This window comes from Leptodactylus fuscus, chromosome 9 (assembly GCF_031893055.1).
Source record: "Leptodactylus fuscus isolate aLepFus1 chromosome 9, aLepFus1.hap2, whole genome shotgun sequence".
NCBI lineage: Eukaryota > Metazoa > Chordata > Amphibia > Anura > Leptodactylidae > Leptodactylus > Leptodactylus fuscus.
In genome coordinates, this window is record NC_134273.1 from 11,232,221 (window position 1) to 11,245,721 (window position 13,501).

Genomic DNA, 13,501 nt, shown 5'->3' on the forward strand with positions numbered 1-13,501 from the left:
CGTTTCACCAGAACCCAGCTTATTATCCAGACTGTTCTCTCCTCACACACAGAAGTCTATGGAGAGAGAAAGGCGGAGGAGGAGGAGGCTTCTGCCAGATGGTGAATTGATATATTGCCTCATTCTGTGCAATAGTAAAGACTTGAGAGCAGCGTCAGAAGAGCTCCCTAACTCATAGTGTGGCAGAGAGAATCTTTTCCAGGAACCTCCTCCTCCTCCCCTCTCCATAGACTTCTATCTAAAAAATAAATTAAAGGGATCCTATCATTAAACAGAATTTTTTTATGACTAACACGCAGGAATAGCCTTAAGAAAGGCTATTCCTCTCCTACCTTTAGATGTCTTTACCGCGCCGCCGTTCGGTTGAAATCTCGGTTTTTGTCAGTATGCAAATGAGTGATTTCGCAGCACTGGGGGTGTCCCCAATGCTGCGAGAGAATTCTTCAGCGCCGCCTCCATCTTCTTCATGTGTCTTCTTCCAGCGCTGGGGGTCAAACTTCTAGGCCTCGGGCAGAGCCGACTGCGCATGCCCACGGCCACAAGAAAAATAGCTGTTTACACAGTAAGTAAGCGGTCATTTTCTTGTGGCCTGTGGGCATGCGCAGTTGGCTCTGCCCGAGGCCTAAAAGTTTGACCCAGCGCTGGAAGAAGATGCGTGAAGAGGCCGTTCCTGAAGAAGATGGAGGTGGCGCTGGAGAGTTCTTTCACAGCATTGGGGACACCTCCAGTGCTGTTTTAGCACTGGGACCGCCCCCAGGTGCTGCGAGAGAACTCATTTGCATACCGATAAAAACTGGGATTTCAACCAAACGGCGGCGTGGAGAAGACATCTAAAGGTAGGAGAAGAATAGCCCTTCTTAAGGCTATTCCGACGTGTTAGGAACAAAAAATTGCTGTTTAATGATAGGATCCCTTTAACCATATAAATTGAGAAGGAAACAGATCTCCTTAATAAGATATATAACAAAGTTTCTTTCTGAACTGTTAATTTTATGATTTTTTTTTTTATATAATTGGCGGCACCCACCAAAAATTGGTCAGTATGCTTTAGGTATATGCAGCAAAATTCCTTGACCATAATATCAAATTTTATGAATTATCAGTTGATCATAGATAGGAATATAAAATCCACCTACACGAGCCGGGAACCTCCGGGAAAGAAGCCAAAAATGACCAAAGCAACAAACCAAAACATGCACCACTACAACCAATTCTTATAGTTTTCGGCTTCTTTCCTTGAGATCCCGCCGTACGTTACCTTGGGATATCACACGTTCTTGATTTTACATGGCAGATTAAGGTAACTGTTTGATAATTTCCTTGTAGCACCTTATGACAGATCTCAGCATTGATATAGCAGGTAGCGCTATAAAACCATAGCATAGCAAAAAGATATCCGGTTCGGGCTCTTGTATGGCCTTGGGGGGAAAATGTATTTATTCTAGCCTTTGCGTTTCTCTCCTGAAATGTGACATTTGATGATTTCCGCAGCGAGATTCATTACCGGTGGATTCTGTACGTGAAGGGCCCAGAGCTCACACATCTACTGTTCTATCTGCAATATCCATGCGGGTCGCTGACAGGACTCTTACCTATTATATACGGGAGTCCTTGACAGACAGTCGCCTCTTCTGAACAAACCGCACAGGAAGAAGGACAGCTTTCCACTAAATAAAAGGATGTGCTGAGCAGGAGGACGATGACACCTGGAACACACATTAGGACAGAAATACCTTTGTCACCGGGGCTATTAGCGCTAATGATTGATTAGGCCTCGGAGGACGCGGTCACGTCTCTCTCCTCTAGAAATGAATCTACGAGGACTCATTAGTAATGGCGCGGCGTTGGAGACAAGAGAACACTACATCATGTAGTCTAATCCCTGCACCAGAAGTAGAAGGACAAGATGGTTCTGTGTCATAGAATTACTGTAGCTACAAACCAGAGACCGTTTAAAGGGCGACTCCACTTCTAACAAAATTTCGCAGGTTACATCTTCATGACATGTTCAGTAACTTGACCTGTAATAATCCCTTTCAAGACCGTTCCTGACCTGCTGTGACATAATAATAGATGACAATGCAACATCATTATTACATTCATTACTTCTTGTCATCTGTGTCTTTATAGGGAAGGCCGGAGTTCTCAGAAGTTGTGTCCAAGTTAGAAGAATGTCTCTGCAACATTGAGGTAATTGTCCCGAAAACACTCCAGTGATTTTACGCTTTTTATGTCTTGATGTTTTTAGGCGCAGTTCCAGTCCTTCTATATCTCTATAGGGGTGGACATATAATTTTGCCTATTTATAGCCACTAGGGGGAGCTCAGGAGCATACTGCGTACTATGTTATTATTGAGCTCAGAGTATAAACCATAAGCAGTAAACTCCTCGGCTCCCCCTACTGGTGGCTTCAGAAAGTCGGGATCTGATCTATTAGCTCTATGTCCATGCAAGGAGCTCCAACTGCAGTAAAGATAGTTTAAGAAATCATCACAGAGTTGTGGATTTAGAGGTTCACTTTAAGGTTACTATATATAGAAAGGATTCCCAGTAATCAATGCCTGGTCCGCCTTAAATTCCTCTCTACTTTCTGCCCCTCCGACTTTTCGCCGCAGCTTTAGCTCGCTGATAAGGCACAGGTAGGTTGGTCTGTTTAGGGTGTGGCGTACTTTCTGGGGCCTGTGATGGAATCTACAGCAAGATCGAGAAGGATACTCATTTTGTGCCAATCCGGGCAGAGCTTGTCATTGATTTTGAGACCAAATCCACATGAAAATCAGCGCCAAATTGAACAAACTAAAATGGCGGCTGCAACATGTATTATGGTAAATGATTATATTCTGGGGTCTGTTCAGATCTAAGTATGATAGGTGGAGGCCCAGGAGACGTGTAAAAATAACAAACATTTATACTCCCCTTCCTTCACCTCTTTTGGGCTTCCCTAGCCGAAGGCTCAGAGAGAGTGCAGAACTCTAATAATGTCACTTCTGGTTCTATTGACTCAGGAACCCGAGCCACCCAAAACCAATCAGGGACCCGAGCCAACCGAAACCAATCAGGGACCCGAGCCAACCGAAACCAATCAGGGACCCGAGCCTCCCAAAACCAATCAGGGACCTGAACCACCTGAAACCAATCAAGGATTCAAGCCACCCAAAACCAAACAGAGGCCCGAGCCACTCAAAACCAATCAGGGACCTGGCCACCCAAAACCAATCAGGGACCCGAGCCACTCAAAACCAATCAAGGACCCGAGCCACCCAAAACCAATCAGGGAACCGAGACATCCAAAACCAATCAAGGACCTGAGCCAACCAAAACCAATCAGGGACCCGAGTCACCCAAAACCAATCAAGGACCCGAGCCACCCAAAACCAATCAGGGACACGAGCCACCCAAAACCAATCAGGGACATGAGCCACCCAAAACCAATCAAGGACCCGAGCCACCAAAAACCAATCAGGGAACCGAGACATCCAAAACCAGTCAAGGACCCGAACCACTCAAAACCAATCAGGGACCCGAGCCACCCAAAACCAATCAGGGACCTGGCCACCCAAAACCAATCAAGAACCCGAGCCACCCAAAACCAATCAGGGACCTGGCCACCCAAAACCAATCAAGAACCCGAGCCACCCAAAACCAATCAGGGACCCGAACCACCCAAAACCAACCAAGGACCTGAGCCACCCAAAACCAATCAGGGACCTGAGCCACCCGAAACCAATCAGAGACCCGAGCCACCCAAAACCAACCAAGGACCCGAGCCACCCAAAACCAATCAGGGACCCGAGCCACCCAAAACCAATTAGGGACCCGAGCCACCCAAAACCAATCAGGGACCCGAGCCACCCAAAACCAATCAGGGACCCGAGCCACCCAAAACCAATCAGAGACCCAAGCCACCCAAAACCAATCATGGACCCGAGCCATCCAAAACCAATCAGGGACCTGAGCCACCTGAAACCAATCAGGGACCCGAACCACCCAAAACCAATCAGGGACCTGAGCCACCTCAAACCAATCAGGGACCCGAACCACCCAAAACCAATCAGGGACCTGAGCCACCTCAAACCAATCAGGGACCCGGCCACCTAAAACCAATCAAGAACCTGAGCCACCCAAAACCAATCGGGGACCCGAGCCACCTGAAACAAAACAAATCTTGGGGAGTTCGCCCATCTCTATCTTATAGTCTCTGGCAAAGTCATTGGCGGTTATATTGAGGGCCCGGTTCTATCCACCGGGGGCCCAGCACACATAGCCCTATCTATACGAGATTCCTGCATTACCAGTAGGAGAAAACTAATCTCAGATATTTCATTCCAGGTAGTATTCTTTATTCTCACATCCTCTTCCTTGTATTACCGGCATTATCGAAGATAGTTTGGATGAAGCATTGCGAAATTGACAGCAGAGGCGGCTTAAGAAAATCCAGTAGCTAGCAGAGTGTCAGGGCAGATAAATAATCTCAGGTGGATATTCGCTGTTTACAACAAATTGTGTATTTTGTTAGTGTCTGCGCCGGTGATGAATATAGTCTGAGGTCTCCGTACAAGCCACATACATCAAGTCCCAGGGCGCGGCGGCAGCGCAGGGTATATGAACCATTGTTATGACTATTAAACAGCCGCCATCCCCATGATAGCAGGCGCATTGATTATACATGGCGGCGCGGCTGGACTCATGACATCGCCCCCTGCCCTGGTTTACGATATTGTTTACAAAGTTGTGTAAAACTGGTAACTTCATCTCACTGGCTGCCACATTGACTGGTATCTGTATCCTTGTTTGGCCTAGTTTAGGGTATAGATCCTCCTGAGACCGCCCCACCCTTTCATTGCTGAAGAGTTATAGCCACCATTGAAGTCTATCGATTGTGGATGACATTGGTTTTCCATTGCTTTGCTCGGCACTAGGCAATACCAAAGGATCCTCCAGTGGGCACAGGCTCTAACACAGTAATGGTCCAGCAGAAGACAACCAAGGCCCATGGATATGGCGTATATGCTGGAGGTCTGAGAATGTTTTCATGGTGCACCCAAGACCACCTAGGTCTTGCCCCAGTGCCGCTCAGACATCATATAATACATTGTGCAAATTATCTTTTAAGGGAGTTTGGCCCTTCCCCTCTTGGACATCATCCTGTCCCCTATGGGCATGGCAACACCCCGTTCTTGTGGGCAGAAAAAATTTGCTGGCCACGCTCCTTTTCAGACATGACCGCCAAAGTGCCCAAGTGATGGGCCCAGGAGATTTGCCTGCTTGTCCAGGAAGGCACCACATTTTTTGGATCCTACTGGACAAGTCTGCCCTAAACCATGTGGGACCACCCACTTTAAGATTGTATTTTGTAAACCACACCCCTTTTCAGGCCTCATTACTTTCCTGAAACTGGTACGGTGAGGGGCACGGCTGGGGTTATCGGGCCCATCAGTTTCTGGCATTGATAATTCTTAAAATCTAGGCCAGCAAGGAAATGCCACCAATTAAAGTACGGATACAGAGCAGAGATAATCAACACCGATGTGGAAAAAAAAATCAGAAGGGCCTGGTTTATCCAAATTGTCTAATAGTACACCATGTTGGTACAAATTGGGGCATTTGAGTCCCACCCAGGGCCTGTCCCCTACTCATTGGCAATGCCCATTTATGGGCTGGGTTTGCCTTCTCCCCACCATTTTTGGACCCGGAAATGGCACATTTTCCAGGATTGTTGCTGAAAATTTAGGTCAATCCAGGTCAATTGGGGAGTGTTGGCAATTTTGCGAGTAAGAGCTCAGGTTTGAGCCAGCCTAAGTGTCAAATCTGGGGACTCACCGTAGATAAGAGGATATAGTTACTACTGAAGGTTATATTTATAAGCATCAGAAATTTCCAAAACCAGGGGTGACATGGTGGCCTTGCAGCGCTGGAGTCCTGGGTTCGAATCCCACCAGGAACAGCAAGGAGTTTGTATGTTCTCCCCGTGTTTGGGTGGATTCCTCTCATTCTACAAAGACATTGTGATCCCTATATATATATCCCTATATGGGGCTCACAATCTACAAAAATAAATAGAAATTTCCGAGACCAAAAATCTGTTCCATTTATATTTTTGTGGATTTTTGCATCCAATCTGCTACATGTGAATACATACTACGGGCACTTAGATGTCTTGTAATGGATTGAGCTAACAATTTCGTAACTGCTGGAGCGTTGTCCAAGGGGAGACCCCATAGGGGGCGCTCTATGTTGAGGTTCCGGAAAACGAGGGGCCCGTATACTGTTTTTGCTGGGAGGAACCTTAGCTGTCTGACATATAGATATATATATAGGGCTATTAAAATGACACATTTATAAGACTCCTCTCTAAATGTCATATAAAATACATTATTCATCTCCTGTCGCTGCCGTGGCACAAGGTGCACAAACTACGGAGGAGACAATAAAAGAAGCTGGCAGGAAGATTCCAGTGATAGACAGAAGCATCAAGATACATTATTGCAGCCGGCTGTAATTTATAACATTCATTGTGCAATGTCCCTAGCGTGAACAGGTGAATGGAGCTCAGCCATAAAAATGAATGGCCCTCTCTCCCATGAAGAGCGGCGACGGCGAGAGCAGCCACGTTAAATTAAGGGACACCGAACTGGCTCACGGTCAAATTAGGGGGAAGCTGAAAAATCTCTCTCATTTTCTTCCTCATTTTTCACGGGTAGATTTTTAAGTTCCCTTCTTTTCTTGGCCAAATCATCTGTTTATTTATTTAGGCGGCGGATCGTTAGATAACGATTCTCTATCGCCGCTGCGATCATTATTTTATCTGAGACGGAGCATCAGCTGTACTACCTGAGGCCGGGAACACTCGTCCGGGCGCCGCGCACACATAAATTCCCTTAAAGGGATTGGGGTGTTTTCTATTTCTATTTTATACTTCTTTTGTTACCGGATAAGTGTTGGAATTCTTCTGAATTTTTACTGGCTTGTCCTTCAAATGTGCGCAGGTGGGGGGTGGAAATTAGAAAGAAGAAAGTAGGTGTCATATTGGGGGCCATTGTAAAGTTTAAGATAGGGCCCCCGTTTACCGTGTGCTGTATATTAAAACAAACCGTGTGTGTATGTAACATTATTTCTGGCCATTATACACTGTACATTATGTATCAGTTTTCCCCTAGGCAGGCTCTATCTATAATCGGCAGTTCTCCCTGAGCTGGTGGATGGAAAGTAACCGCCACTCACCGCACACTGATAGCACCGGAGAATCTGCCCCCTACAATAGGTCTCTCCCACCCAGAAACTCTGTTGAGATCATGCAGAACATATACAGAGAAGTATTGACCTGTACTGATCTGAGTAAAGAACTTGGGCCGTGATAGAAACTTCTATCCGCCCAAACCAGTCTGTACTTCTGTCTCTCTTACCTCTTCCCTACCTATCCTTCTCCGCGTTCTATAGACTTCTATAGATATGTATAATCTGATACTAGTGAGCTACAGTCCATTAGAAGAGGGATTCAGCAGAGATTTCAGAGTGGAAGTCAGTTTAGTAGAGGGTTGGAGGAAAACAGCCCAATAAAGAGGGGAAAGAAGTATTTTACTTGGATAAATTATTTGGATATTTGAGTGTATTAAAGTCCATTCTGGATCGGGACCCACTTGAAAATATCAACTTTTGAGTGGGATCTGCTCAAAAGCAAAATTTGCCGATGACTACTGAAAATCTGCTATACTTACAGGAAATTCGGTTGCCAACTAGTAAATTAAAAAAAAAAAATTGCTGGCCCTTGGTGACCGAGCCCAAGGATTGAGTGGCAGAAAGCTACAAACAACAACACGACAAACTTTTTGCACAAAGTAGCTAAACTCAATTTTGTGACTTTTAGATGCCAAACTAAAGTTACCTTGTCAGTGCCAAAAATGGGATGCTTTGTCATTGCCCAACTTGCTTGCCACTTTTAAGAAAACTGAGCGGAGCAGAGTAAGGATCTGGTCAAGTTGCCGCTGCACCCCACAAAGCTATACCCCTGACCTCTTAGGCATCACAAAGATTTGTGCCGCATATGCTACGCCTGCATTACAGAGAGGCTCACCCCATTATAGAGGCAGTTCTATCGATGGAACAGGCCTGGATTTTATAAAAATACATAGAACTATATCAAACATTTGTCATCGGGACAAGGGTTCTGGAATAATCCATTTACTTGTCTTCTGATTGCAGTTGATGTCTCCAGGATCCAGTAACAGCAGCGGTTCTCTTTCGCCATCTGCCTCATCGGATTGCCTGGTTGCCCGTGGTGGCCCTGGTCGCAGCCATGTTGCAGCTCTCCGTACACGCTTTGAGTTGGAGTATGCCTTAAACTCGAGGGCTTATGCAGGTTGGCCTCAGAGGTGAGTGAGCTACAGAGAGTCGGTCTGGGGTTTCTTGGGGCCATCAAATCATCAACACTTTTAGTATTTTTCAAAAAAAAACAAACCAAGAGGTAAGTGATGGTCCCCAAAGTTCCCTTCAGATGGGTTTCCTTCTGCTGGACATCTTGGGGTCCTTTTAACTACCACAATCAATGGGTCAACCAACCGAAATTTATCATAGGGACTATTTAACCCTGCAAAATTTCTTTCACCCTTAAAAAAAAAAAAAAAAAATTGTTGTATTCCCATCGAATTTATGTTTTGCAGGCCACAAAACATAAACTATGGCATTACCTAGTTTTACCACTAGGAGGAGCTTTCTATCATTAACTTCTATCCATCCCCCTAACAGCACTCCGTCTGGACAGGAGTGGTACTGCAAGTACAAAATATCAATAGTTTCCAAGGAATTATTGTCACTGCTGGAAGGGCGATCACAACATTTAGAAGTAATACAGATTTCTAAAATGGAAACAACTTATGTATGCATGCAACATGCATATTCCGACTGCATTGGTGTTTTTCAGACCAGAAAATCTAAAATAGGGCTCTACATATATCTACCACTAGGTGGCGCTTATGAATATTATTGTGAATAAAATTTTACCCCATAACAGCACTCCGCATGGTCAGGCTTGGTACTGCATGTACAAAATGAAAGGAAACCTCATTGCTGGAAGGGTATTAGAGGTACGTAGACAATACAGAGTGACAGATTTGCAAAATGTTAACTAACACCTTGGCTATAGCATGCATGACTATGGCCATTGCATTTTTGTTTTGCAGCCCATATAGTGTAAATTAGAGCTTTGCACATTTCTACCACTAGATGGCGCTTATGAATGTTATTCTGAATGAAAGAGTTCTGAGCTTTGCATCGTTTATGCAAATTTTTCCAAATAACAGCACTCCCGGTGGTCAGGCATGGTACTGCAAGTACAAAAAAATCAACAATACAATATCAAAGGGAGCATTATCATTGCCGGAAGGGTAATCAAGATACACGAAAGCATAGAAAGTGACAGATTTCCAGTCTGTTAACTAGCGGCTTGATGCGTAGTCCATGTATATATGTACGCCGTATTTATTACATTATCTCATTATTTTTTTAATTACTGTTCATTTCGCAACCGTCAACCGCAGGAAAGATCAAACAGCCGTAGTAAGATGAGAGGCTGCGGTGTGTGTAGAGAAAGCGCAGGGTTATTCGGAGGTAAAGTCTCCCGGGTCACTCCATTTTCTATGAATAATCCTGTTAATAATTCCTACCTGCCGTGTTTTGGTATTCATATAATATCAATTATTCACGTCGTACTTTCACTTGCTTCTGTTTATTCTCACCACATAATTAAAAATGAAATTCCCCGGACGCCTCCTGTTTTGATCTAAAAAAAAAATAAATCGCTTTTATAAGCGAACGCAGCGGACTGACACCGAAATTATTACTCTACTAATTTATCGGCCCATCGTATGACAGCACAACAAGGATCCTCGCTCCTCGGCCTCCGTATTTCTCCATGTCTAGACGCTTTATCGGGATGTCATTTTATCTTTGTTTTCTGCCGCGGCATACTTATTATTCGGAAAGGGGGGGTTGGAGTTTGGGGAGGGGTTGCGCTTTTTTTGTAGCTTATGCCTACAAATCCAAAAATTTCTCCTGAATTCTTTCCAAGGCTCTGTATACTAATACGGTTTAGATATATAGGGCCTGAAAAGAAAGGATCGTAGCATGTCCCATCTCCCTTCTATGTAAGGAGATCTCATGTGCTCCATACAGCACATCTTGAGACTTCAGGGTCGATTTTAAAATCCGGTCTCCGATCATTTTCCAGCCGATCCCGATCGTGAAATTCGCTTGATCGCCGATCAGAATCCGATCTTTCCCGATCCCGATCGCTCAACCCTAGTCAATACTTCTCTATGGGATAAGTCACTTTTAGGGTTGAGCCGATCTTGAGATTTCAAAATCCGATTTCCGATCATTTTCCAGCTGATCGCGATCGTGAAATTTGCTCGATCGCCAATCGGGATCCGATCTTTTCCGATCCTGATAGCTGGACCCTAGTAGTGGTCTGTCACCCAGATGGTTGAAGAAGCCAGGTGAGTGCTGCGGCCTTGTCGTTGGACACCCAGCACAGCGCCATACGTATCATTGTGGCTGTGCTGGGTATTGCAGCTCAGCCCAATGAACTTGAATGGGGCTAAACTTCTGCTATATCATGGGACCAATGAACGCGATGTGGAAGAGGTTGCAGTGCTTGTTATGGCAGTAGCTTCTTCAAACAGCTGATCGTCGGGGGTCCCAGGTGTCGGGAAAACACATGCGCTTTTGATAACCCAGTTTTTTTTTTTGCATTGATTCACTTTGCTGGTACTGTGATTGCATTTAACCTTAGCGTAAATATGGGGCTTTCCTACACACGCTCTATGCAGCGTTCGGACCCCCTCTGATCATGTGTGTCCCATATGGTCGCCCATGTCCATTGTGCTCCTTACATCTCTAGGAGACCACTTACACTCACCGGCCACTTTATTAGGTACACCATGCTAGTAACGGGTTGGACCCCCTTTTGCCTTCAGAACTGCCTCAATTCTTCGTGGCATAGATACAACAAGGTGCTGGAAGCATTCCTCAGAGATTTTGGTCCATATTGACATGATGGCATCACACAGTTGCCGCAGATTTGTCGGCTGCACATCCATGATGCGAATCTCCCGTTCCACCACATCCCAAAGATGCTCCTCTATTGGATTGAGATCTGGTGACTGTGGAGGCCATTGGAGTACAGTGAACTCATTGTCATGTTCAAGAAACCAGTCTGAGATGATTCCAGCTTTATGACATGGCATTGCATTATCCTGCTGAAAGTAGCCATCAGATGTTGGGTACATTGTGGTCATAAAGGGATGGACATGGTCAGCAACAATACTCAGGTAGGCTTTGGCGTTGCAACGATGCTCAATTGGTACCAAGGGGCCCAAAGAGTGCCAAGAAAATATTCCCCACACCATGACACCACCACCACCAGCCTGAACCGTTGATACAAGGCAGGATGGATCCATGCTTTCATGTTGTTGACGCCAAATTCTGACCCTACCATCCGAATGTCGCAGCAGAAATCGAGACTCATCAGACCAGGCAACGTTTTTCCAATCTTCAATTGTCCAATTTCGATGAGCTTGTGCAAATTGTAGCCTCAGTTTCCTGTTCTTAGCTGAAAGGAGTGGCACCCGGTGTGGTCTTCTGCTGCTGTAGCCCATCTGCCTTAAAGTTGGACGTACTGTGCGGCGTTCAGAGATGCTCTTCTGGCTACCTTGGTTGTAACGGGTGGCTATTTGAGTTACTGTTGCCTTTCTATCAGCTCGAACCAGTCTGGCCATTCTCCTCTGACCTCTGGCATCAACAACAAATTTCCGCCCACAGAACTGCCGCTCACTGGATGTTTTTTCTTTTTCGGACCATTCTCTGTAAACCCTAGAGATGGTTGTGCGTGAAAATCCCAGTAGATCAGCAGTTTCTGAAATACTCAGACCAGCCCTTCTGGCACCAACAACCATGCCACGTTCTAAGGCACTCAAATCACCTTTCTTCCCCATACTGATGCTCGGTTTGAACTGCAGGAGATTGTCTTGACCATGTCTACATGCCTAAATGCACTGAGTTGCCGCCATGTGATTGGTTGATTAGAAATTAAGTGTTAACGAGCAGTTGGACAGGTGTACCTAATAAAGTGGCCGGTGAGTGTATGTTACTGAGCTTATATCTAACAGTCCCACTGAAAATATTGAGAGCTCCGACCATGGGGACCTTCACTGCTTTCATCCAAAAAGATGGAGACCCTTGTTTTTGAGACACAAGTCCCACCAATCAGACCTGCCTTGACGTGACCCTCAGCCCTTGTCCTATGGATAGGATTGAACCCTATACTTGAGGCCTCCATCCTGGGAAGCAATGAAACACCGCCCCTGTAATGGAGGACATTTACCCATGTATTTACAAACTTTTGGGCACAAATGTGGAATGTGTAGGATTTGGGGCCAAACGCCATCCTATGCCAATTATTTTTATAACTTTCTCATGGGAAAACTGGTGGAAGAAAATCTACTGTACTGTATTCTAAGCGTTGGCCACTTTGAGTGCAATGGTTTCAGAGTAGTGACACCGCAGGACAAATCAGGTATTACATGGTATCCATTCCCATCAATGGGTTGTCTGTGTAATGCAGGACAGGGCAGTCCTCCAGAGCGAGAGACACTCTTTATAACCACTCTCAATGGACACGATGACCCACCAATTTTGAAGAAGAATATACAGGGTCGTCCCCAGTGTTGGGGTAAGGAATAAGCCCTGCCGGGTGTGTCTCTCCTTCCCCATGCACCCCCTCAGATGGCTAGTCCTTCCAAGACGTGTTCCATAGGCCTATAGAAGGTTAAAAATAAAAACACAACTTCAAAAACTTCGGCCAAAACTTTTCCTGAATGAAAACTTAAGCAAAATGCATCAAGCTTATAAATTACGGGGAACTTTTTTTTTTCTCCCTTTTTTTTTTTTTTTAAGGCAGGAGAATCGGCGAGGTAGTTTCTAGATAATTGGAATGGATTGACAGGTTATAGAAAATAACGCGGAAGAAGAGGCGCTATAGATCTAATTGTATTATTAGAGGACGCGTACACTCCACAATACTGTACCTGGGCTTAGAAAGACGGAGAAAAGAGACATTAGCATAGTAATAGCAGTCAAGAAGAGAACGGCAGATAGCCCCGAGGAATGTTAGAGTGCCTTTCATCAACGTCTTTTAGACTTTTCATATTCTAAATACCGTCTGTAATTTATTGAAATACGCGCTATTTTGACCGTGAAAGAAAAATATTTAATAGGAGTGGATGTGAAGCATTGTGCCGACTATTCAGGGCCCGTGCTCACCGCTAGTGGTTTGGAAACAAATGTCAAGTGTAGACAGGATGGAGAAGAGCGTCACTGAATTATCAGCACATGCTTAAAGGGGAACGCCACTGAAATTAGCTTGGCTTCAAGGGAACGTTGGCTACTAGATAACATTCCGGGCAACAACGAGTATCGAGACCTTGTAAATATAGGTTAGTCCTATATG

General features: G+C 45.1%; 1 protein-coding gene across 1 annotated transcript in view; it reads left to right on the forward strand.

The window, feature by feature from the left end:
* The window catches only part of TNNI3K (TNNI3 interacting kinase), a 118,026-nt gene that overhangs the window by 88,326 nt on the left and 16,199 nt on the right, over positions 1-13,501 (forward strand). Inside the window, exons 22-23 of the mRNA XM_075287237.1 lie at positions 2,131-2,190; positions 8,200-8,369. Of these exons, the coding sequence (XP_075143338.1) occupies positions 2,131-2,190; positions 8,200-8,369 (230 nt within the window). The remainder of the gene's footprint in view (positions 1-2,130; positions 2,191-8,199; positions 8,370-13,501) is intronic.